This window comes from Papio anubis, chromosome 1, assembly GCF_008728515.1.
Source record: "Papio anubis isolate 15944 chromosome 1, Panubis1.0, whole genome shotgun sequence".
NCBI classification, from domain to species: domain Eukaryota; kingdom Metazoa; phylum Chordata; class Mammalia; order Primates; family Cercopithecidae; genus Papio; species Papio anubis.
In genome coordinates this window covers 106,100,306-106,127,255 of record NC_044976.1, presented here as the reverse complement: position 1 = coordinate 106,127,255, position 26,950 = coordinate 106,100,306, and the positions used below count along the sequence as shown (strand labels likewise).

General features: G+C 36.8%; 1 protein-coding gene across 6 annotated transcripts in view; it reads left to right on the top strand.

Moving 5' to 3' along the window:
- The window catches only part of VAV3 (vav guanine nucleotide exchange factor 3), a 395,302-nt gene that overhangs the window by 257,367 nt on the left and 110,985 nt on the right, over positions 1 to 26,950 (top strand). For all 6 annotated transcript variants that reach the window (XM_031651419.1, XM_031651411.1, XM_031651415.1 and 3 more), the window contains exons 16-17: positions 13,102 to 13,203; positions 13,513 to 13,613. In XM_031651419.1, coding sequence (XP_031507279.1) covers positions 13,102 to 13,203; positions 13,513 to 13,613 — 203 coding nt within the window. The remainder of the gene's footprint in view (positions 1 to 13,101; positions 13,204 to 13,512; positions 13,614 to 26,950) is intronic.

Below are 26,950 nucleotides of genomic sequence, written 5' to 3'. Positions count from 1 at the left end.
TGTTTGTCTGTTATTGGTGTGTAGGAATGCTTGTGATTTTTGCACATTGATTTTGTATCCTGAGACTTTGCTGAAGTTGCTTATCAGCTTAAGGAGATTTTGGGCTGAGACAATGGGGTTTTCTAAATATACAATCATGTCATCTGCAAACAGGAACAAGTTGACTTCCTCTTTTCCTAGTTGAATACCCTTTCTTTCTTTCTCTTGCCTGACTGCCCAGGCCAGAACTTCCAACACTATGTTGAATAGGAAGGTGAGAGAAGGCATCCCTGCCTTGTGCCAGTTTTCAAAGGGAATGCTTCCAGTTTTTGCCCATTCAGTATGATACTGACTGTGGGTTTGTCATAAATAACTCTTATTATTTTGAGATACGTTCCATCAATAAAACAGACTTTAAACCAACAAAGATCAAAAGAGACAAAGCCATTACATAATGGTAAAGGGATCAATTCAAAAAGAAGAGCTAACTATCCTAAATATTTGTGCACCCAATACAGGAGCACCCAGATTCATAAAGCAAGTCCTTAGAGACCTACAAAGAAGCTTAGATTCCCACACAACTTTAACACCCCACTGTCAATATAAGACAGATCAACAAGACAGAAGATTAACAGGGATATCCAGGACTTGGACTCAGCAATGCACCAAGCTAACCTTATAGGCATCTACAGAACTCTCCACCCCAAGTCAACAGAATATACATTCTTCTCAGCACCACATCGCACTTATTCCAAAATTGACCACATAGTTGGGAGTAAAACACTCCTCAGCAAATGTAAAAGAATAGAAATCACAACAAATTGTCTCTCAGACCACAGTGCAATCAAATTAGAACTGATAATTAAGAAACTCACTCAAAACCGCACAACTATATGGAAACTGAACAAGCTACTCCTGAATGACTGCTGGGTACATAACAAAATGAAGGAAGAAAGATGTTCTTTGGAACCAATGAGAACAAAGACACAACATACCAGAATCTCTGGGACACATTTAAAACAGTGTGTAGAGGGAAATTTATAGCACTAAATGTCCACAAGAGAGAGCAGGAAAGATCTAAAATCGACACCCTAACATCACAATTAAAAGACCTAGAGAAGCAAGAACAAACACATTCAAAAGCTAGCAGAAGGCATGAAATAACTAAAGTTACAGCAGAATTGAAGGAGATAGAGACACAAAAGACCCTTCAAAAAAATCAATGAATCCAGGAGCTGGTTTTTTTGAAAAGATCAACAAAATAGAAAGACTGCTAGTAAGACTAATAAAGAAGAATCAAATAGATGCAATAAAATGATAAAGGGGATATCACCACTGATCCCACAGAAATACAAACTGTTATCAGAGAATACTATAAACACCTCTAAGAAAGTAAACTAGAAAATCTAGAAGAAATGGAGAAATTCCTGGACACATACACCCTCCCAAGACTAAACCAGGAAGACATTGAATCCCTGAATAGAACAATAACAGGCTCTGAAATTGAGGCAATAATTAATAGCCTACAAACCAAAAAAAGTCCAGGACTAGAGAGATTCACAGCCAAATTCTACCAGAGGTAAAAGGAGGAGCTGGTACCATTCCTTCTGAAACTATTCCAATTAATAGAAAAAGAAGGAATCCTCCCTCACTCATTTTATGAGGCCAACATCATCCTGATACCAAAGCCTGAAGAGACACAACAAAAAAGAGAATTTTAGACCAATATCCCTGATGAACATCAGTGTGAAAATCCTCAATAAATACTGGCAAACCAAATCCAGCATCACATCAAAAAGCTTATCCACCATGATGAAGTTGGCTTCATCCCTGGGATGCAAGACTGGTTCAACATATGCAAATCAATAAATATAATCCACAGAACCAATGACAAAAATCACATGATTATCTCAATAGATGCAGAAAAGACCTTGACAAAATTGAACAGCTTCGTGCTAAAAACTCTCAATCTCCTAACCTCAGATGATCTGCCTGCTTCGGCCTCCCAAAGTGCTGGGATTACAGGCATGAGCCACCACGGTGGCCCAGCCCACCAAAGTACTTTTAAAAGTCTTTACTGGCTGGCTGGCTGTTCACAATAATGTTTATAGTGAATATGCCTTTTTCTTTAATAAATACATTTAACATTTTAAAGTTCTTTTTCTGACTAGTGATTTTTGGTTTTGATGGTTGATAGTGGACTTGATTCATGCCAAATTTACTGAAATCCTGGTCAGTTTATACTGAGCTTCTGCACATAGAGTTTTATATAAAACTGAGACTTCATATTTGAAGGATTGAATGTTGATTTAAAACCCTTTTTTGTACATAATCATTTTAGAATTTGAAGAGGAGAACTTCACGAAGCTTGTCAGATTACCTTTCAGATTTCTTTCTTTTGTTCCCTAATATTACCTTGTAACAATACCATCTCCATCTCCATCTGCTTCTAAAACACATTAATTCCACAGCAAACTTTATATTATCGGACATAATTTAAAATGTGATACATCTTAAATTCACGGTGCCAGCTCAGCATTCCTAATTCATGTTATCTGTAGTGTTTGAATTATAGTTCAGATTTACTGGACCAGAGAATGAGATAATCCAAATTCTCTAGAATCAATTTCTTACATGGAATGGCTGACACAGTGGGAGATGTGTTGCTGTTTAAAACAGAACTTTGAGACCTCCCCACCCCCATTCAGTGATAAGAGAATGAACAATACATTTTAAAGGAAAAATTGAAGCAAAGCAAGATAGTTCAAATTAACTGGAGAACCATGATTGTTGGTTCCAGAAAAATTCACTGTTGTATTCCCAGTATTTGAAAATGACTGTCCCATAATAGGCACTCAATTAATTTGTTGAATGCATGACTAAGTGTATTATAAGCCAAGAGAAGTTTTAATATATTTATTACATGCTTAATAGAAGAAAAGCGTTATCTCAATTTATTCAGGATATAGTAATAGATAGATGATCATTTATACTTCTCTACCTTGATGAGGCCTCTAGCTTTCCACTAAATGTTTGTCACTTTTTATAGCGATAACAGTAATAGAAGTAGCATCTAGCATTTATGTAATGCTTTTCATCGTTTAGTAAATACTATTTGTTTATGAAAATGCACACATGTATGTTCTCAGTTGTCTTCAGAACAAATTTGAGTGCTCGGTGGAACAGGTTCTAAACAAATGTGAGATCCCTCTTCTCCCACTCCTGGATGTTGGCCTTGTACAGCAGGAAGGGCAGATGTAATTCTTTGATTGGTGAGGAAACTAAAAATAGAAAGAATAGTTTCTGTGCCAAAAGCCACACTTTAAGTTTGTAATAAACATAAACCAAAGTTACAGATAGTCTGACATCTTTTCCACTTTAAATTTATTATAGATTTAACTGACTTTACATTTCATTCAATAATTTCTTTGCAATGTCACTGAAATGCAGTGATGGATGTATATTTAAAATTACTATAAAGCCAATGTTGAATGAAATAAAGAGGTGTAATATATAGTAGATAAGAAAATACTGTTTTTCAGAGCCAAGCACGATCTGATTTTTATCAGTATTTTGAAAGTATTTATTCATTTCCCTAGATAAAAGACTATACGTGATTTGGAATATAAGGAATAAGGTTTGGTTGTGATTTATAAATCTCTTTTGTTTTCATTCCTTTTATGACTCCTTAGGAATAGGTGAAGATGTCCCTTCTGACCTCTGTTTTTTTTAAACTTGGTTTTTGAAGGACCTGTTTGTTTTTCATTTTCTTGCCCTTTCAAATAACCAGCAGCATAATTAGAATGCTATGGTGTTATGGGAACAAATTATGAAAAAACAAGGATTTAGGATAGTTTACTGAATTACTTATTTGGAGGATTTAATTTCACAATATAAGATATTTTAAAAATAAATACTTGGGTTTTATTCTGGACATTTTCATATTAATGAAAGAAAGAAAAACCTATTTAATGAGTGCTTTAAGATTGTATCTTATGGGAAAGTCTAACTTTGAGGTATATAATGATCAGTTTTATTTTGAGATTTTTGGCTAAGACTTTACTTAGTTAAAGATTACTTTCTCAGAGCTGGAAATTTTAGGAGTGCCTATGACTTGACAGAAACAACTGGGATAGACTATTCTGATATTCTTTAATGTTTAGTTGGTAATTCTAAGGGAATAAGAAATACTTTGGTAAGTTAGGTGCATGGTCCAGCTAGCTTAATCATCTTTCTTGCATGCTGGGGACTATATGGGGAGTGATTCCTGTCCATCATAGTATTGGTCTCACAAGATCAATTTTTATTTCAAACAGCTTCAGGTCTCTTTTGATCTCCAGGATTTGCATATTTATCTGTTTTATCTTTAGTTTTGATGGAAAAAAATGCGTATAAGCGAACATCTATTAAGATAATGGCTTTTTGTTTTATAAATTTCTCCTAAATTATAAGGCCTGATACTTCTAGAGGTAGTATTTGAACATTTGGCACAAATGTTAAATTTCATATGTTTAGAATAATTAGTTCTTAAATTCAAAAGATATTTGACTAGCCTGAACATGATGTCTGACTTTTCAGGAGATGATAAGTGTTTAAGTGAGGATATATAAATGAAATATGTCCTGAAAGGCCTGAAAGGCCTCTCATAGAATTACTTTTACTGAGTAATACTTTGGTACTATGTCCTTGGCTCAAATCAAGAAAGGATAGAAAGGGAAGGCACACAGTTGTATTTATAAGGATGTCGTTGAAGACATTGGTTATATATCACATAATTTCCCTTTTATGAAAACCCTTCAGAGTATCTTTTTTCTTTTATCTTTTCCTTTTTTTTTTTTTTTGGCCAATTTGACACGTGAAATTATGTCTTGTTATTTAAATGTACATTTGTTTTGATTGCTAGTACATGTTTTATGTATTGATTGTTTTTATTTTTGTTTTTTAACAAATTGCCCTGATAATTTTCTTGCTGTTTTTCCAATTGGGGTGTTCATTTTTTTCTTGTGGACTTTCAATAGCACTGTGTATTGCAAAGAGATTAATCTTTTACCATACATATTCTAAATATTTTTCTGCTTTCTCTAACTTTTTATATTTTTTTTATTTAAATAAAACTTTGGATTTGTTTTTCTAAGTGAAAATGAGGCCAGCCATCTTTTGTTTGCTTTTATTTCCTTTGAAGATTATGTAAGTAGTTATCAATATTTTCTCCAAATACTTGTATTTTTGTTTTTTGTTTAAAATAAATATCAGGTTCCTATCTAAATTTTACATTTAAATACAAAATATAAGCCTCATGAAAGCAGCAGTTTTGTTGATCTTACTCCTTGTCATTGGCTGTGTTCGTGGCACATCATAGGCATGTAATATATATTCTTCAAATAGTATAAATCTTTATCTAAACTTTATATTGTTATAAAAATGTGGTAGAAATCTAACTTTCTTAACCTTTTTAGAAAGCTGGACATGTACTTTTAAGTTATATTTAAACCTGCTGTTTTTCCTCTGTCCCGACATTCTTCCTCTTGCTTTCCACCTATTTATGTGGAAAATCCTTCTGTGGTAATACACTGATAAGGTCATATTCTATGTTTCAGGTTTTCCTAACGTGATCTTTCTTTGTAGCACTTGTCATAGCTGCAGTTTCGCGATTGTTTGTGGAATTATTTAAATGTTCTTTTCCCTGTTTCCACCCTACAACCCAACATTAGTCAGGGACTTTACTTATTTTTGTTCATCATCATATCCCACTGCATGGCACATATTAATTACTAAGTTTTTTAAAATGAGTATTTGTTTTTTTGAATAGACTAATAAAGTGCCACAAAAATCACATACCAAGTCCTTGCACATATTTGGTCCCCTTCAAGACTTTTACATTTTATATTAATCTGTCTGTTTTGCTATATTGATCTGTCTGTTTTGTTATCAGTCCCATACAAATTTAATTACTAAACTTTTAAAAACATTTTAGTATTTCTTAGGTTATAGTGACTTCCCATATACTCTCTACGACAGGGGTGTCCAATCTTTTGGCTTCTCTGGGCGACGTTGGAAGAAGAAGAATTGTATTGGGCCACATATAAAATACACTAACAATGACGATAGCTGATGAACTTAAAAAATCACACAAAAAAATCTCAATCTCATAATGTTTTAAGAAAGTTTACAAGTTCGTGTTGGGCCACATGTGGCCTACAGGCCATGGGCTGGCAAGCTTGCTCTACACTAATTCATAGAGTTTAAAACATTTCCCAACTATCCTTACACATTTATCTTCCGGTTATCTTTTATAATCATTTGTCAAGTTCAAAAATTCTCATTGTATATTTATAAGTGTGTGTGTGTGAGAGAGAGAGAGTATGTTTGTGTGTTGGTTTGCAGGAAAGGAATTGTTTTAAATTTGTAAATTGGAGAGAGGTTGTGTATTTATAATAAAATATTCCATTTTCTTATTTAGTAGCTTGCTATGTGGCTTTTAATTTATTGAATGTGTTTATTTCTCTCAGTTAATTTAAAAACTTTATTTATATAGAACCTAAACATCTCATGTTAGGATTTTTTATAGACATTTTCATGCAGAAACTTGTTAACATAGCAGGCTTGAATTTGCTATCTTTAGAAGGATTTGCTTGCAGGGTTGGCTTGTCCTTGGCTGTCATCTGAGAACTTGACTTTGGAATGTTCCCTGTGGTACTAAGTGATAAGGTTATTTGGTGTACCAAGGGTACTGAATTTCATTGTGCCAATCTGCCTAGACTTAAAAAAAAATGTGATTTATAGTGAGCACTCACTTCCTTCTGGGATTTTTTTAAAGATTGCGTCTGAGTATGTAGGCAGAGCGTATCTGTGTGACCAGTCCCTCCAAAATCTTTGAAGTTGGAGTCTCAAGAGGTTTGTCCAGACAGATGCTACACACATTACTGCAGTTCTTTGCTAGAGAGCATTAGAAACTCACACACAGATCTCTTCAGGTGCCACTTGATGTCCTCATCTCTCATTAGTTTTATCACTTTTAAGTATCTTCTCTTAGTTTTTCCCAATAGTCCCAATATTGTCATCTCCAAATGAAAATTCTGTGTACTTCTTTTTTACAATGTTTATCATTCACATTCATTTTTCTTGTCATATTACAGTGATTAGATCTTCCAGAACAATATTGAAAAATATAGTTGACTTCAGAAACTTTATTTTCAATATAATTGTGATAGTGTTTTATATTAGATATGTTTTTTATTATCTTTAGTTTGATATTCTTTATCATAGTAAGAAACTATCCCTCAATGTCTAGTTTATTTAGTTTCATTAGAAGCACACAATACGTTTTATTAAGTCTTTTTTGATATGTGTTGAGACAACCCAATTTTTTTGTTTCTTTATTAATGTGATAAATTGTTACACATATTTTAAAAGCCTTATTTAAAAGAGTCATGATATAGCTAACTATCCTGATGATAAACTATCTATATTTTAAATGATTTTAAAATCTTGCTATGGAAAATAAAATTAACTTAAGTAGTATGCTTATTGTAATTTATTGCCACTTAAATAATAGAAGTTAATAGAAGGATGCAAGAAGAGATCCAACTTGTATCATGGAGAACAAATAATTGTATGTATTAATAATAATACATAAAAAGAAGATTGTTTAGCATGTTTCTAAAGGACATTCTCAAATAAGTAATCTGTATTTGGTATCTGTTTGCCAAAATGTATATTTTTTGTATTTTAGCAACACACATAGAGCTTTGTGTGTGAATACATTTTTATAAATCTATGTGTTCTTGATACAAGAAAGCCTGTTGCATTCAGATAGTTTTTTCTGAAGCACTGACATTTGCTTCCAGCTCTCTTACTTTTACTTTCAATGTAATATGATGAAATAAACCATTTTACCTATACTACATAATTGCCACAATGTCCATACTGGTAATACTTGATTGTTAATACTGATAGAGCATGAGACAGCATGAAGTCATAAATTGGTTCTCATCTTATTTCCTCTGTAATTGGTCGTGATCATTATGGATGATTTCATCTTGCTAGGATTTGCTTCCTTTATTCTCTAACTGTATTACTAAAATGATATAGGGATTTTAAAATTTACAGTTCATTTTAAGCATGTATGTTGTAAAAATAATATGTATTATTATTTTAATGGTATTACTAACTACACTATCATACTTACTACTGAAATATATCTATGAGTACGATTACAGTTTTTTGTAAAAATATTGTATTAGTCTGTTCTCACACTGCTAATAAAGACATACCTGAGACTGGGTAATTTATTAAAAAAAGAGTTAATTGACTCACAGTTCAGCATGGCTGGGGAGGCCTCAGGAAACTTATAGTCATGGTAGAAGGGGAGACAAACATGTCCTTTCTCACATGGCAGCAGGAAGGAGAAGAATGAGTGCCCAGTGAAGGAGGAAGCCTCTTATAAAACCATCAGATCCCATGAGAAATAACTCAGTATCATGAGAACAGGATGGGGGAAACCACCCCCATGATTCAGTTATCTCCACTTGGTCCCTCCCACAACACGTGGGGATGATTGGAACTATAATTCAAGACAAGATTTGGGTGGGGACACAGCCAAACCATATCGGAGGTTAAATATTTTCTCACAATAAAGAGAGGATATATGTAAGTAAACATAAATTCTGAGATTTAATTGAAATTTAGTGAATCATGTTTTTCTTCAGTGTTCTTTCACATAAGAAATTTTTTTTTGGCTTAGTAAAATGTTTCTATCTTTTCTTTAATTCTTCCATCTTTCTGATAATGTGGCAAAAGGCAGCTTTTGAAAACAAATGAAGAAAATGCTACAGTAAAAGCATATTTTTCTGATGTCTATCAGCTATGAATATCTAGCATTAATTTTCCTGTTAGAATGTTTGATGATTATAAAGAGGAGACTGGAAAAAGGAGAAGATGCACCCTCCACATAGGTCAGTGGGGAGGCGGACTTACAAGTACTTTTAATGCTACTTTAAGTCAGTACAAAGTTACTGAAAGCCTAGGAGGTCTACTTAACTGGGCATCAGATGTTGCGTAGTGTTATGGAGGCTGACGTATCTGAATTTCAGCATTGCTTCCATCTCCTTCTCTGGTAAGTGCCCCCAGTAAACCTATCTAACATTATTTTCCAGTGTGTCTATATTAGGATTCTTCAGAGAAACAAAACCAATAGGATAGGGTGTGTGTGGGTGTGTGTGTGGAGGGTGGTGTACAGGTGTGTATATGTGTTTGTATGGAACCTGAGTTTTTGAGGAGGTATTTTTAAGCCTGAATTGACCAAAATTGATCATAATTTCAGGGAAGAAAAAATTGAATCAGAGGAAAGGTTAAGAGAAAGTGAATATGTAGAGGGTGTGAGGGAGAGGGAAAAATTCATTGTGATTTTGAAGTTGCCAGGTTGGAAGATAGAGTAAATGAATCAGATAAGTCAGGAAATGCATGGAAATTGAGTTTTAAATGTGCTGCATTTGAGATGCCTGAGGAGCAGTTGGGAATGCATATCTGGAGAACAAAGAGGTCCAGGCTAGGGGGAAAGTGGGGTGTTCAACTTAGGGCCTGTGATGGAGCCAGGTAAGAGGAAGAGAACATCTAAAGACAATATGTAAAGCTATATGAAGCCCTAAGTGTGTCAACATTCCTTGCCCTATAAATATTTGATTGCCTGATTAGTTATATTCATAATGAGTTCTATGTGAAGCAAAAGAAATGGGAACATTTGATTAATCTACAAGATTCCATTGACATTCACAAAAGTAAATGGTCATATGTTAAGGCAGATTACTAAAATGGAATTCTTTATGTATATTAGCATAACTGAGCAAGTTAACTAATCTGTTTGACACTCAGCACCCATCTATAGACAACCCAACCCTGTGATTGGTCCTACTATATCCACGCTTGTCTTACTATAAGGAAATCTCTATGTGGTAGCAGCTGAACTTTTTTTTGTTCTTCCTCAGTTAAATGTGATGTCAATCCTGTATAAAATCTCACTTCTTTCCTTGGCCCCTGCCAACCTATCTCATCTCTTTGCTCATGTGGCTGCAGCTGAAGGAAGCTTCTTTCTGTTCCTGCCCAAGGGCCTGTGCATATGGTAGTTACTCAATAAATACTTATGAAATGGATGAATGACTCTGCCTTGTAGATTTGTTCTGAGAAGTAAATGTGAAAAAGTATACGAAGAGCCTAGTGATGTACCTGGTACATTAGAGATGTGAAATAAATGCCTCTTGACCATTTTAATGTTTTGTTTCTCCAAATCCATAATCCTAACATTTCTGTCCTCTTCTGATGCAATCTACCTTCCCAACCCTTCGCATCCAGCCAGCTTACTATCTTTGGTTTCGGCACCCCCACAGGCCATGGACTATGTGTGATCTCCTCAGTTTGTACTTGGTATGGCTTCATTGAATGAATGAAGCCATACCAGTGCGAACTGAAGAGATCACAGTTTCATACATGGAGTTTTTCATACATGTCATCTCTTGAGTAACCTTCTTATTACACTTAAATAGTTATGTATGGATTCCTAGTCCCAAGGATACTGAGCATATAAGTCGTTGTGCTGGAGATTCTCAGAAGAATGGGTGTCCTCTGGGGACTTGGACACAGACCTAAAAAGGGACTCTTTACCACTCACAAAGCACTATCATGATCACACTGTTACTATATGGATTTGGAATCAGCACTTCATAAATTGTAGCCAACATTGATTGAACACCAAATATGGGTCAGGCAGTGTTTTAAGCACGTTACATATATCACTTGATGAGTTTGGCTTTATTAGTATTCCTGTTTTATACTCACTAACTTGCCTAAGATCACGCTGCTACTGATTTGCAAGTTAGGATGTAAGCCCAGGTGGTCTAGTTTCAGATTCCTGTCCTTACCTATGCTTTTTATTCAGTACTGACTGCCTCAGCAGCAGTTTCGGGGTCATAGAATTAACATCTATTCTTTAGTGTTTGATTCTAGATTTTAAAAATAATATGCCATTATAGTTTTCAAATAATTATAATAGTTTCTTTCTACTCTTTTACCTACCACTTTAAGTCTTTATTCCCATAGGGCAGCTACTGTCAACAATATTTTCAGAACCTTTTTCATCATAATTTTTTTGTAAAACGTCTTAGTAGCTTTGTGATTCCCCCTTTCAGTTGTCTGTTTCTGAAAGTTCAGCTTATTCTTAGTTTGTGAAAGTTTTAAATACCGGTGGTCCAAACACAACTCCGGCATGTTTGTGTGTGTGCATGTGGATGTTCCGTCTGTGTCCAAGGCAGATTTTTGAAATTAACTTCTTATCTCTTTGGAACTTACTTATATGCGTTTCTGCCTGAAACTCATGTTTGAAAACTCCAGGTTGATGAATTTTTTGAGTTGCCAGGACTCAAACTTATTTGACAAATCATCTATGACCCTATCACCTTGATGTTCAGAAACAAATGAACCAACAGCCGTTCCTGACTAAGGAAACAAGTTTTGATGGAGTTTTCAATGCATGGCTTTATGAACTCAAGAATCAAACTATTTTCTGAACAATGTGAAGAAAGTTTTGTTTCTAGATCCTTATATTTTCTCTGTGTCTCCTTTTCTGTAGAAAAGCTCTGTAATTTTTAATCAGTAACACAAAAATGCCTCTATGGAAATGTCCATAATTCTCAGCATGCAGTGGAACATTTTCCGAAAAAGTGAGGTCACCAGAAGCACAGAGCAGAGAAATCCCAGATGGCACTAATATTTGATTTCATTTTTAGCACGCTCATATTCAGCAGATGGATTGGAAGGCTGACCTCTCTGACACTTCTGCATCACTGCCTGCTACTCCAATTGCCTTTGAGAATGTTTTTTTATAAGGCCTCTCCTGGTACCTCAGAGATTGATGCCTGGTCGCCTGCCTGTGTTATGCTTCATTTCACCAGGGTTCTGTGTGGTTGAGAGTTGCTGTATTCTATAAAAGGGGAAATCCTGGCTCATCAGTATCTCAAGCTTTTCCTACAGTCTCTCAAATTGCGTGTAACGTCTTGGAGCATATCATTTTAGCTTTCTAGGTGTACCCCTGATTTGTATCCATCTTTAACTTATCCCAGTCTAATTTTTCTGCCTTCTTTTGCCACTGAACATAATAACAAAAACCTCAGTTACTTTTGCAGCAACCTAAATAGCTAAGCGAAGAATAATGTTTCAAAAAAAAAAAAACAGTTAAATGTTTTCAAAATACCTGCTAAGCACAAAAATTTGATTATGTTAATACGAACATTGCTGATCTCCTCCTTGAGCTATAGTTTCAGTGGCCAAGAGCAAAGACCTGAGTTAGAGTTCCCAATCATGCCATTTTCTTTAAGGGTAAGCTTTACTTTAGAGTAAGCTAGTGATATTATTCTTGCCAGGCAGTTAGGATTGGTGTGAAGATTAAATGAAGTAATGAATGTCATATGGTTGTCACAGTATCTGGCACAGAGAAAATATACAAAGAATATTAGTTTGTGGTGTGCAAAATAACTTTTGTATATATGATATACATAAAATATAAAATTATAAAATTATTTTGTTTCATTATTACTTAGATTGTGAGTAAAGTGAAATATTAAGAATTTTTTAACGATCACCCTAATGCTTTATTTTCAAACTTCCTATAAAATTACTGTATTCCTTGTTATGGACCATTATGTTGTCCACAGATCTATTTAGAGATGACCCTCTTCTCCCTCCTACCCTCACCTGCTAGTTTGTATTTCAGTTGCAAGGCTACAGACAAGGAACTATCAGATAGCATGAGTATCCAGCGGGTTTTTTTTTTTTTTTTTTTCCAGGCAGGTTGACCTACGTGGCCATTTGTTAAAGTTCTCTGAGAATGCTCAATTCTGAGGAGGATTAGGTTGCTATGCCCTTCCAGGTTGCTTGTTCCCACACAACCAGATTCTGGTACATATTTTAATGCATAGCATACTTTTGGCTTAGAAAACATTGCACATTTAATAGTCATTTTGCTTGAACCAGATCTCTACCTGATGTCATTTTGATGAATTTAGGGTTTACATGACTAAATTGCAGCTTTGTTATGAAACTTTCTATAGAAAGTTATTTTTTTCCTTTTTATAGGTCTAACATAAGGCCAGACTATGCAGACTCCAATTTCCACGACTTCAAGATGCACACCTTCACTCGAGTCACATCCTGCAAAGTCTGCCAGATGCTCCTGAGGTAAGCCTGCTCAGTCTTGGTTTTCAGTCTAAAGCAACTGCTATAATTGCTAAGTGTTTCAGACTTTTTTAACCTTCTAGCCAATAGGTTCGAAAGTGGGGATTTTGCCTTAGCAGTCTGGATCCCACAAATCTTTGCCAGGCCTTCTGCCTGGGCAGTCCTTTCAGAAGCTCTGGCAAGCTCCTCTCCCTCTACTGAGGGAGTATCTTGAAGAACACTGTTGATACTTTTTTTCTCCTTCTTGCACTAATTTCATATGGGCAGAATTTTGCACCGTTTAATATACCACTCTCTTATTTCACCTTTCAGGGGAACATTTTATCAAGGCTATTTATGTTTTAAGTGTGGAGCGAGAGCACACAAAGAATGTTTGGGAAGAGTAGACAATTGTGGCAGAGTTAATTCTGGTGGTAAGTCATGTTTATTGTTGCGATTCTGTTTTTAATGAGGACATAAAATTTGCTAAACATAATTAAGGCCTAATTTACTCTGAATATGTGTTTATTGTAACATATCTGCTTTTGAAACTATTATTTATAAGCACAATTAGAAAAATGCTTAAAATTTACATGAGTTTTCTACATAACTTTGTTTTAAATTATTTAAAATTTGTGTGACTTTCATACATACCTTGGAGACAGAGGTCTTCAAGAGGGAGTTGGATGGTTTCATGTCACTCATTTCATTAAAAGCCCTAAATAAATAACTAAAACCATACAAATATAGCCAAAAAAATAGAGTAACAAAAACAACAGAAAGAATATATTCTTCTGTCTTTAGTTCTTAAATTTCCTTTCTATTCTTTTAAATATTTAGCTCAGGAATGCTAATGACACCAGAAGTAAACACCACACAGACTAATTCATGAATTAATGAATTGAATACATTGTCATTTTGCAGCACTTAACAAAGAGCATATATCTTTTGGGTTTTTTGTAAATATTTTCTCCTTGGTTTTTAAAAATAATGCTGTATGATTGTTACATGAGCTAGTTTCTAAGACTGCTGGCAATTATGCATTCAGTAGCCTGTTGCCTCTCTCTGTTCCTCTTGGGCTCTCTTCCTTCTCTTTCTTTTCTGGCTTCTTTATTCTTTCTCTTTCTTCTTTTTTCTCTTTGTCCTTTTCCCCTGAGTTTCTCTGTGTTTTTATCAATAAGACCTTTCAAAATCAGTAAAACTTTTGAACACAAAAAGGGATCTTTAACAGCTTGAGTTCAAAAGGTAGCCATGTCAACCTTTGATTTTCCCAAAGGAAAAGGTGGACATTGAATTATTTTGGATAATGTGAAAAAGAGTGAAACAGAGAATAGCTCATTTCAGAGCTGAGTTCAGAAAATAGGCAATTGTAGGAAAGGTGAATCCTAAGAGAAGACTGAGATCATAGCATATTCCTCTCAGACATTTTAAAAGGACCCTGTGTGCCGTTCTCTGTGCTAGGCATGAGCAGCTGGAAAGTGACAGATCTTGGCATGAGTTGAGCACCTACACTGTACCTGTCCTGCCTGGGTGCTCTACTGGGCATCTTCTTGCATGAACTCATTCCGTCTTCAGAATGGCCCTGCACATTTACTGATGGGGGTCAGATTGCTTATGCAGTTTACTCAAGGGCTGTTAAATAAACTTACTTCTTACATCTGTCGGAAGGTCAGAAACAGTTTACAATGTTGTAAAATATAATAGAAATAAAAATTATTGTTGTTATTCTTTAATTGTCACCCTGATACAATTTATCACTTGAATTTTTGTTGTTCCATCTTTATATGTCCCATTCTTTAATCTCTTTGGAGACAGTTAACATGTTATTTGCTTATAGTAGGCTAATGTTTATGTAAATCCCAAGGCCCTGTCTTGATGAGATGATGCCTGTGAAGAATGTAAAATGATCCCATAGTTGGCATGGTTCTAAAGGAAATAGTGTAGGAGAATAGTTTAGAGTCGAGCAGAGATGGTTGAAAGCCTAGCTTTGCCATTTGCTAGCTATGTGAGCTTGGGGAATTTACTTAAATATTCTGAGCTTTTGTTTATTCATCTTGTAAATTAGACAATTATTATGAGGATCCAGTGAGATAATGTTGATTCTTACACAATACCTGAGCAAAGTAAGAACTTACTATTTTAATCTAAGGTGATATAGTGAAAAGTCATTTTTTTTTTGAAAGACATGGGGTTATGTAGTATTTTTGTTGTTTTTATGATCTGGAGTACATGTGGATGGGAAAGTTAATGAGCACCAAACTTTAAAATAATATACAAGTATGGCATGGAAAGAACATACAATTTTTTAACTTTTACATTATGAAAGTAGGTAGGAAATCATTGAAAATTCCTAGTCTAGTCAAATAAAGGAGTCATATATTCCCAGTGTCTGTTCCTAGGTAGTTATTTCAATGTACTCTGTCCTTACATAAGTCATTTTGTCTATGGCAGTAAAATCTGCAAGCTCTGGAGTCTTGGTCTGTTTGAATCCTAGCTTCACAATTTACTCCCTGGGTGACTTTGAACTCCATTTACTTACCCTTTGTAAGTATTAGTTTCTTCCCTCATGATATGGTTTGGCTCTGTGTGCCCACCCAAATCTTATCCTGAAATGTAATCCCCATAATTCCCACATGTCAAGGGAGGGACCAGGTAGGAGGGGATTGGATCATGGGGTTTCCTCCATGCTGTTCTCATGTTACTGAGTGAGTTCTCATGAGAACTCATGGTTTTATAAGCAGTGTTTCTTGCTTTTTCTCTCTTGCTTGCCACCATGTAAGATGTACCTGCCTCACCTTCTGCCATGATTGTAAGTTTCCTGAGGCCTCCCCAGCCATGTGGAACTATGAGCGAATTAAATCTCTTTTCTTTATAAATTCCCCAGTCTCAAATATTACCTTATAACAGTGGGAGGATGGACTAATACAGTAAATTGGTACCAGGAGTTGGGGGCACTGCTATAAAGATACTTGAAAATGTGTAAGCTACTTTGGAACTGGGTAATGGATAGAGGTTGGAACAGTTTGGAGGGATCAGAAGAAGACAGGAAGATGTGGGAAAGTTTGGAACTTCCTAGAGACTTGTTGAATGGTTTTGACCAAAATGCTGATAATGGTGTGAACAATAAAGTTCGGGCTGAGGTGGTCTCAAATGGAGATGAGGAACTTGTTGGGAATTGGATGGAGTAAAGGTCATTCTTGCTATGTTTTAGTAAAGAGACTGGTGGCATTTTGCCCCGCCCTAGAGATCTGTGGAACTTTGAACTTGAGAGAGATGATTTGAAATTGGAACTAATGTTTAAAAGAGAAGTAGAGCATAAAAGTTTGGAAAATTTGCAGCCCGATGATGCCATAAAAAAGAAAAACCCATTTTCTAGGGAGAGATTCAAGCTTGCTGCAGAAATTTGCATAAGTAATGAGGAGGTGAATGTTAATTACCAAGACAATGGGGAAAATGTCTCCAGGGCATGTCAGAAGTCTTCACGGCAGCCCCTTCCATCACAGGCCTAGAGTTCTAGGAGGGAGAAATGGTTTTGTGGACCCACTGCTGTGTGCAGCTTAAGGATTTGGTGCCCTGTGTTCCCAGCTGCTCCAGCCATGGTGAAAAGGGGCCAATGTACAGCTCAGGCCATTGCTTCAGAGGGTGCAAGCTCCAATCCTTTGCTTCAGAGAGTGCAAGCCCCAGGCCTTTGTAGCTTCCATGTGGTGTTGGACCTGTGAGTGCACAAAAGTCCAGAGTTGACGTTTAGGTATCCATCTAACAAAGATCTGATATCCAGAGTTTACAAGGCACTTAAACAAATTTACAAGGAAGAAACAAACAACCCCATTAAAAAGTGGGCAAAGGACATGAACAGACACTTCTCAAAAGAAGACATTTATGCAGCTAACACACATATAAAAAAAAGAAGCTCAACATCACTGATCATTAGAGAAATGCAAATCAAAACCACAATGAGATACCATCACACTACTCAGAATGGCAATTATTAAAAAGTCAAGAAACAACAGATGCTGGCGAGGCAGTGGAGAAATAGGAATGCTTTTATACTGTTGGTGGGAATGTAAATTAGTTCATCCATTGTGGAAGACTGTGACAATCCCTCAAAGACCTAGAACCAGAAATACAAATTGACCCAGCAATCCCATTACTAGGCATATACCCAGAGGAATAGAAATCATTCTACTATAAAGACACATGCATGCATATGTTCACTGTAGCACTATTCACAATGGCAAAGATATGGAATCAGCCCACATGCCCATCAGTGATAGACTGGATGAAGAAAATGTGGTACATATATCATAAAATACCATGCTGACATAAAGAGGAATGAGATCATGTCCTTTACAGGGACATGGATGGAGCTGGAAGCCATTATCCTCAGCAAACTAATGCAGGAACAGAAAACCAAACACATGTTCTCACTCATAAGCGAGAGCTGAACAATGAGAACACATGGATACGGGAGGGGAACAACACACACCGGGGTCTGTCGGCAGGATGGGGGAAAGGAGAGCATCAGGAAAAATAACTAATGCATGCTGCACTTAATTCTTACGTGATGCATTGATAGGTGCAGCAGACCACCATGGCACACATTTCCCTATGTAACAAACCTGCACATCCTGCACATGTACCCTGGAACTTAAAATAAAATGAAATAAATAAAATAAAACTTTAAAAAATGCTCATTGCTCATGGCTACTTGTCTTCAGGCCACAAGGAAGATGAAAATTGACTGCATAGACCATGAAACAATATTCAATCACTTTGGCTTTTGTAAGCTCACCTTTTTAAGAATACTTATTGACAAAATTTGATTTTAAAAAAAGGATTCTTATCTCTAGAGTCTTCCTAGCTATTTAACTCAGCTTTGGCATGCTGCATTGCCAACAACTCACTTGCACTTATAATTTAAATGTAGTGACATAGACAGCAGATTTTCAAAGAACCGAAGGTGATTTTTCAAATTCCTCATCCCCATAACCTTTGGTATGTGATCATTCTGACCCACCTTCACCAAGAATCCTATCAAGTCAGTTTAGCCAGAATCCCCCTTATATCTGATGTTTCCTCTCAGTAATTTTCCATCCACTGACCTCACCCTACTCCTTGGTTATAAATCTCCACTTGTCCATGACGTATTTGAAATTGAACCTGGATTTCCTTCTCCTTTGCAATTGTTCCTGAATAAAAGCTGTTATCACAACTTAAAAAAAAAAAGAGAGAGAGAGAGAGAGAAAAAGAATCGAGCTTTGGGAAGCTCTGCTTAGATTTCAGAGGATATATGGAAATGTATGGATGTCCAGGCAGTGGTCTGCTGCAGCGGCAGGGGCAGGGCCCTCATGGAGAGCCTCTGCTAGGGCAGTACAGAAGGGAAATGTGGGGTTGGAGCTCCCACACAGAGTCCCCACTGCCACTGCCTAGTGGAGCTGTGAGGAGAGGGCCACGGTCCTCCAGATTCCACAATGGTAGATCCACCCACAGTTTGCACTGTGTGCCTGGAAAACGTGCAGACAATCTGCCAGCCCGTGAGAGCAGCCAGGAGGGGGGCTATACCCTGCCCAGCCATAGGGGCAGAGCTGCCCAAGACCCTGGGCACCTACCTCTTACATCAGTGTGACCTGTATATGAGACATGGAGTCAGAGGTGACTGCCGTGCTGGATTTCAGACTTGCATGGGGCCTGTAGGCCCTTTGTTTTGACCAATTTGGAACCATCTGACCATTTGGAATAAGTGTATTTACTCAATGCCTATATCCCCATTGTATCTTGGAAGGAACTAACTTATTTTTTATTTTACTGGCTCATAGGTGGAAGGGACTTGCCTCGTCTCAGATGAGACTTTGAATTGTGGACTTTTGAGTTAATGCTGAAATTAGTTAAGACTGTGGGGGACTGTTGGGAAGGCATGATTGTGTTTTGAAATATGAGGATGTGAGATTTGGGAGGGGCCAGGGACGGAATGATATGGTTTGGCTCTGTGTCCCCACCCAAATCTCAACTCAACTTGTAATCCCCGTAATCCCCACATGTCAAGGGAGGGAGGCGATTGGATCATGGGGACATTTTCCCCATGCTGTTCTCATGATAGTGACCGAGTTCTCAGGAGATCTGATGGTTTTATAAGGCAGTTTTCCCGGCTCTGGCTTGCTCTCTTGCCTGCCTCCATGGAAGACTTGCCTCCTTTGCCTTCTGCCATGATTGTAAGTTTCCTGAAACCTCCCCAGCCATGTGAAACTGTGAGTCAATTAAACCTCTTTTCTTTATGAATAACCCAATCTCAGGTATTTCTTTCTGGCAGTGTGAGAATGGACTAACACCTTATAAAACAGGGCCAATAATAGCACTTAGATTTTAAAATCTTTTAAAATAAATACCCCTATTTAGTGCCAGGTACTATTCTCAGTACAGATGCTCCTCCATTAATGATGGGGTTATGTCCTGATTAAGCCATTGTAAGTGGAAACTATCGTAAGTCAAAACTGCATTCAGTGCACCTAACCTATTGTACATTATAGCTTTGCTTATCCTACTTTAAACATGCTCACAGCACTTGAAATACAGTTGGCCAAAATCATCTGGCAACACAGTACACTGTATTGTTTGCTTCCCCTTGTGATTTCATGGCTGACTGGTAGCTGTGGCTAGCTGCTGCTGCCCGGCATCATGAGAGAGTCTCATTGGACATGTTGCTAGCCTGGGAAAATATCAAAATTCAAATATTAAAGTCTAGTTTCTACTGAATGCATGTGACTTTCATACCGTTGTAAAGTGGAAAAATCATAAATGAAACATCCAAAATTGGGGACCATTTGTACTAAGTTTACCACTGTTAACTTATTTACTCCTATGTAAATTCTGTGAAGTTGGTATTATCGATATACTTATCTTACAGATGAGAAACCAAGGCACAGAGAAATATGCAATCTGTCTAAGTTGCTTATTTAGTACAACCAAGATTCAAATCCAGGCAGACCAGCCCCTGAGTTTGTTCTTACCACTGGGCTCTGCTACCAGTTATGTGAATAAGCTGTGATGATAATATGTCAGATGTGTCAAAAGCCCAGTACTGAATCCTAGTAAGTAATCATGTGCTTGCCTTTCTCAGTGAAAGGGAGTGATTTTCTAATGGTTTTTTAGGCAAAACACTTTTAAATTAAATTAGTAACTACCAAATGTTTTTAGGTTTGAATGTTCTATAGTGCTGCAAGAAGTCGTGCATCCCTGGGTACCATACCTACCTTCTTCCCATGGAAATTCTCAAGGCCGGATGGACTTGAGACACATTCAGTTCTAGGGCCCCTTATTTTAAGATGAAGAAACAAGGTCATAAATGTATGAAAATAAGATAACTAAGAATAATACTGTTAGTGCCCTGCAGATTGTAGATAATGCTTACTTAGATATCATCAATTAAAAAGTAGCATCATTCTCTAAACGTTGTTATGTAATTCATTACAAAGCAGGAAAATGTTTTTTTTTTTAAACCTCTGGCTAAATTTGCTTTTTGGAGTCTGTAACATATCCCCTTGCTTTTTTGATTCTTTCCCTGCTTTACATATTTCCGTTGACCTCCATTCCCACCAAGGGCATTGGTGCCCTTTCTCTCCCTCTCTCCTTCTTTTAAGTTCTTTCCTGCTCAGGATTTTGAGAGACCAGTAACACCGAATGCTTATAGTTCATTAGTGGTATGAAATGGTAAGGACCTGCCTAGGAGGCTTCCTTTATTTACTGTCAGATCAGGGTTTGCTGGGTAGCCCTTATAAGGGGCCGTGTCTTCAAGGGGAAGAAGAATCTCTGTGTCGCTCCATCAGTAGACTGTACCTTCTGAAAACTGGAAGCTATGGCATCTTCTCTTCACACTCATTCCTTCTTGCTCTGGTATAGGTGGTAACTGTGGGTAAAGTGTGAGTTTGAGCTTGGTAGGTCTGATGTGAGTGTGGTAAAGTAGGTACTATTTTGAAGTCTTCGGCAAGCTAGACTTTATGAGCTGCTTCTCAGCTTCTCAAGCTCAACATTGACTTAAGCCTTGTGTGATCCTTTGTTTGGGCATCCAGGAATAATTGCTTGCCACAGTTCAGTAATACAGTGTTTCATGACTGGCATAGGATTTGGGGGAAATGTGGGTATAGGGGAAGGCAGGAAAAGGGATAAGATATATCCAGGGGATTGAGACATAGTTTACTTGAATAGGGCTTTTGCATGGAGAAGAGTGTAATATGATTTCAGCAGAACTTGACTTTGAGGGAAATCATTTCAACAGCCAAATTGAAAGCAAGTAAGTACTACTGACTTAAGACAAACTCAAATGTTTACATAGTTCAGACTCCCCCATAACATTAAATCATAGGTGGTTTGAAATTCACCCCTGCTTTACAGAACTTTATAGCAATAACGTTTAACATAGTCTAACTATATTCTCAGGCAACAAAAAGAGATCCTTATTGGATCAATGTGGGTCAGGAGTCCACTTGTGATCCAGAAAGCTGTGACTAGTAGGAGTTGTTATAAACATTGGATAGTTGGCATGAAAGGCAGTTCCAAAAAGGGGAGTAGGCAGAGGTTGGTTAATGGATACAGAAGTACACCCAGATGGGAAGAATAAGTTATAGTGTCCTATAGCACTATAGGCTGACTATAATTAACAACAATTTATTGTATATTTTCAAGTAGCCAGAAGAGCAGATTTTGAATATTCCCAACACAACTAAATGATAAATGTTTGAGGTGATAGATATGCTAATTATCTTGACTTGGTCATAACACTTTGTATACATATATTGAACTTTCACACTGTACCCCATAAATACGTGTCATACTGTTAGTTCCCTGCAGATTGTAGATAATGCTTACTTATACAGATATCATTGATTAAAAAGTAGCATCATTCTCTAAACTTTGTTCTGTAATTGATTACAAAGCAGGACAAAAAGTTTAAAAACCACTGACTTTGAATGTGTCAATTAAAAATAATAAAAAAATTTAAGAGGGGGAGCATGCTATCTTTATTCAACATCAGACTTGTTTATACAAAGGGATGGTCAAGTGGAGAAGAGGTACTAGTTGTACAAAATGACAAGGTAACCCGGAGGCTCAATGAGAGGTAGATAGTCTTTTACCTTTTAATGGACAGATCCATAGGACATCACATTTAGGCCTTATCTTATGTGACCTTTCTGTTTCATTTAACATTGCTAATCATCCTCCTTGATGCTATCCTTCACAACCCATCATGCCCCCATGCCATCTTTTGGAAATCTGATGGACTTCCGTGGCTTAGCTACACCCCACACCCCAGGTAGATAAAGGTCCGTCTGTGCATAAGACTTCTTTCCTGAAGTGTGGATTTTAAATTTCCATCTTCTCCTTACATATCACCTCCCATGCGTCTTGCAGTGACCTCAAATGTCTCATGACTAAAATCAACCTCATTAGTTATTCCTGCAAACTTCCCTCTCCTATGCCTTGTCTTGGTTAAAGGCCCACCATCCAAACACTCACAGAGACCTGGGTGTCAGCCTCTTCCTCATCTTGATTCACCTTCCTGTTCTTCTTAGCTCTCCTCCTAAGTCTCTCTAGAATGCATTGATAATGGTGTTGATATACACAGAAAATCTCATTGTCTCTTGCTTGAACAACTCAAAAGTTTCCTAACTCCCTGCTCTTAATCTTATTCTTATGTAATTTATAAAATTATCTTCATTAGAATTAAGTCTGATGGTTTCACTCTTTCATATACTGTAGTTTATATTTCTTCCAGAATAATGTCCAGACTTTCCAATATGGCCTACAAAGCTCTGAGTAATTTGTACAGCCCATTTTTTTTTACCACTTCCTCCCATCCCCCCAACCTATAACACAACTCTGTTTAACTACTCACACTTCTCCAGCCACTTTTTTTCATGTCTATGTATCTAAGTGTATTTTGTTTTTCTATTTTACTGTCTTTTATTCTCTTTTCTGTTTAGTAAACTTAATGCTCATTTTTAAAAACTTAATGCAAATGTTGCCCCCACTTTGAAAACCTTTTCTGACACTCCTTATGCCTGGGTTTTATTAGTCTGTCAGTCCTCTGTGCTCCCCTGACATCACATATTTACTTTTATCACATTTATTATAATTGACTCTATGTTCATCTCTTCAATTAGACTGCAGGCCTCTCAATGATAGGAACCATACGTAATTGGTGTGTTGACGTCAAGGAAGTAGTGGGGAATGGTTGAGTGAGTGGATGGATCAACAAATGGACAGACAAATGAGTAGAATTGTAGTGCAGCAGGGCTTCTGGGCCCTGAAGATCACTATAATCTTAGAATCAGAAACAGGAGAGTGTGGGGGATTGTACAGGTTTTGGTTCCACCTTCGTAGAGACTAGAGCTTGACTAGATGGTGGAAAAGTGGAATAAAAACCTTACCTGAGTCCTTGGCTGGTACTTTAAGAATGAAAGATAGAAAATTAGGTGGACCTTTTAGATTCCTTTTTAGTATTTTTGCAAGGAAAGGCTCATGGCCTAAGCATCGATCGTTAGGCCTTTGAGAGGAGACACCTGGGTTAGGTTAATAAGTAGCAAGCAAATGAAGCAATTCACAGAACAAAAATGCCTCCCTTTCAGAAAAAATCTACTCCTGATCCAGTCGATTCAGTTGTTAGAGTTCTCACTTGGCTCCTGCTATTTCCTCTCCCTGAAACATGCTCCCTTTTCTCCAAACAGTTCCAAGGACCATCCTTTCATTACTTTCTGTCTAAACTCTTTGCCAATCATTAACCTTACCTTGACCATCCAATGGTAGCCTGAATTAAATTGTTCTCTAATTAGTTTCTGTGTAGGTTTTACACATTTGCCAAGGTTAGGCTGTGTTGTGGCAACTAACAAACCCCAGGTCCCACTGGCTTTAAGATAATAAAAGTTTATTTCTCACACATGCACTGTTTACTGCGGGTTCAGTAGCCCTTCAGAGTAGCTCCCTTCTAATCAGGGAACCCAGATCAGTTTGATCTTTTACTTTGCCAACTTAACACATGGGTTCTAGGGTTGCTGATTTACAGACCCGTAGCCTGGAAGTAAGCAGTGCCATTTTTTATCAAGTCCATTGGCTAAAACTAGTCACATGGCTTCAACCTCACTACAAAGGAAGCTGGGCAATGTAATGAAACACATGGACTATTTGATGTCTGTCTCTACCCCTGTTAGATTATATACTCCTTTGCTGTTTGGAATATGTTTCTCATCTTTTGTGTCCACGCCTTAGTACCAAGTTCAGAGGAGTGGCACTTAATATCAAGTTGTTGTTGCTTTTTCCCATAATAGGACTATTTCAACCAGAATATAATTTTTAATGGTGTTATAGGATGTGACTAAATATTATTAAACATTTGAAGTACCTCTTAACACTTCTTTTTATACAAGTTAGCCCTTTTTGGATGTTGTCTTCCTTGGGTTGGAAAACCTTTTATATTTCATGCTCTATATCCCTTAAATTTATCTAGTCTTCATTCACCCTGGAAACGATAATTACTTGACAAAAATGCAGTGCATTTCTGAATGAAGCATCTCATTTGTATTAAAATATGATTATGACAGATTATTAACTCAAGTACATTTGAAGTATGAAAAAAGATACGTTAAGTTTATTTTGTTAATAAGACAAACTGTGCAACTTGGAAACAAATTTGAAGGTTGGGTGATTAGTTTATGTCTTAACATTTGAGGATTTGCATGGATATAAAGGGCAGGCAGTTCCACTCTCCTTTTCCCTGAACTTGAGTTGACTTCTTCACATTCACTATGGCAACCTCAATGATCAACACATACAGGAGCTCTGAAGTGCATGCCAAAACTTTCCAACGTTAATAATGAATAGGTGTGAACTCCACTATGCAAGCTTCTCTGAACAAGTCAATGCAAAGCTAATGTAATTTTAGGGTGTCGTTTCCTTCTCACAGTATACCACCGTGAAGGTCTAATCCCAGACAGCAACCTTTGTGGACATTTGCTTTTTCCCCCACTATACTACATGACTCAGCACCTTTGATCCCCCCTTCTTACTCTGACATTGACCAATGTAGCTTGATTTGCATCCTCTCAGTTTAAACAAAGTAACATTGGAAGGCAAATGTTGCTGGAGCAAAAGACTTTGGTATAATGCATCTTTTCCTTTAGTGAGAATGCAAGCGTCAGCTGCCCTAATATTTAACTGAAGCAGATCCCCATTTGCTTATCTGTTTAATCACACTTTTATCTAGGCCAGCTGCTGCTCCTGCTGCTGCTATAGCCACTCCTAATTGGAAGGACGTTGCTCTGGTATCCTGGTGGTTTAAAACTGAGAGACTGCTACCTAGAACCTGCACCCACATTGGTATCTGAATCGGGCTGCTTTGTAAATCGCATTGTATGTTTTAGCATAAAAGATAAGCTTTCAGGATACAATTTTATTTCAGACTTCTACTGCTAGGCATTTTATCACAGTACTTTTACGTGAACTGAAGATTGATCATTGATTTCATAACCAAAAATGACTTTAGTTCTGCATAATATTACTTAAAACTCATAAAGACAATTTTATACTTGAGTGGTTATTATTCCTTCCATCTATTTGGGTCAGTTTAATGGTACATTAATAATTATTAATGTGAACTGGAATCTATTATGTGGTTGTATTCCTATTAGAGCCCCTGAAAAAACTTGAAATCAAAGCCTCTAAATATTATTTATCGTTTTATGGTTTGCTTTATTTTCTTTTTAAAACATTGCTGTATATCTGAGTAGTGAACATAACATTTGTGAAAGTGAACTTTCTCCAAAATGTGATCAGTCCAACCGTTTTTTAGTTGTAATGTCTCAGAGAAATAGCACTTTAGTCATGATGATAGGGTACCTTCAAAAACTGTTCTGGTAATTACTTTTCTGTGGCCCCTGTTGAGACAGGCGGTCTTACTGGACATTGATTTGTTTAGTCTGAATAGAACTTCAGATAAGAGACAAAGCAAATTATGCAATAATGTATGAATTGAGAGCCACTTGTGTTGAAAAACAAAATAGGACTGAATCTTATATTTAAACAAGTGAAAATTGTTTAAATATTCACTTGAAATTTAAAGCTTCTGTGAAAATTGTTTCTCTTGCACCAATAATGTACATTGAGCTCTGTGCTGGCATTGAAGATGGAGTTCTGCAAAGGCTCCAAGCACCTCAGTAACACCACTTCTTAGAATTATATTAAGCCAGTTGGGACATGATGAAAGAATGCAAGGTATAAACCCCTTGAGGGCCCATGAGTCACCATGTAGAAAGGTTCTTGAAAGGGGAAGAATGTTTTATAGTTTGATCAATAGGAACCTGAGAAGTAGGCTGCAGGGTAAATATAAGTTGAGGATTAAAAACTTTTGGAAACTTGAAGAATTGAATTATAATCCTAAGAAAGTTCCCAGGAGAAAAAGAGAGATACAGAAAGAGACTTTTTCATCCCATCTCAACCAGCAGCCAACCTTTGTTCTAGGTCAGAGTACAGCCAAAATAGATTTGATGATAATCAGCCTTAATTATCTCAGCGCTATTGCAGAACTAAGGCATGAACAGAGTTTTTTAGAGAGCCAAGTGCCCACTATAGTAGTTTCGGGTGGATACCAAAAGGAAGTAAAAATGGGGTTGCAGGCTGCAAAACTTAGAGCAACTTTTCCATAGAAGACTTCATATAAAAAGGTTTCTTATTCCATTTTCCCAGCCAGAATGAAGCTTTACTTTGAAACGTATATGTATTTTCAGTG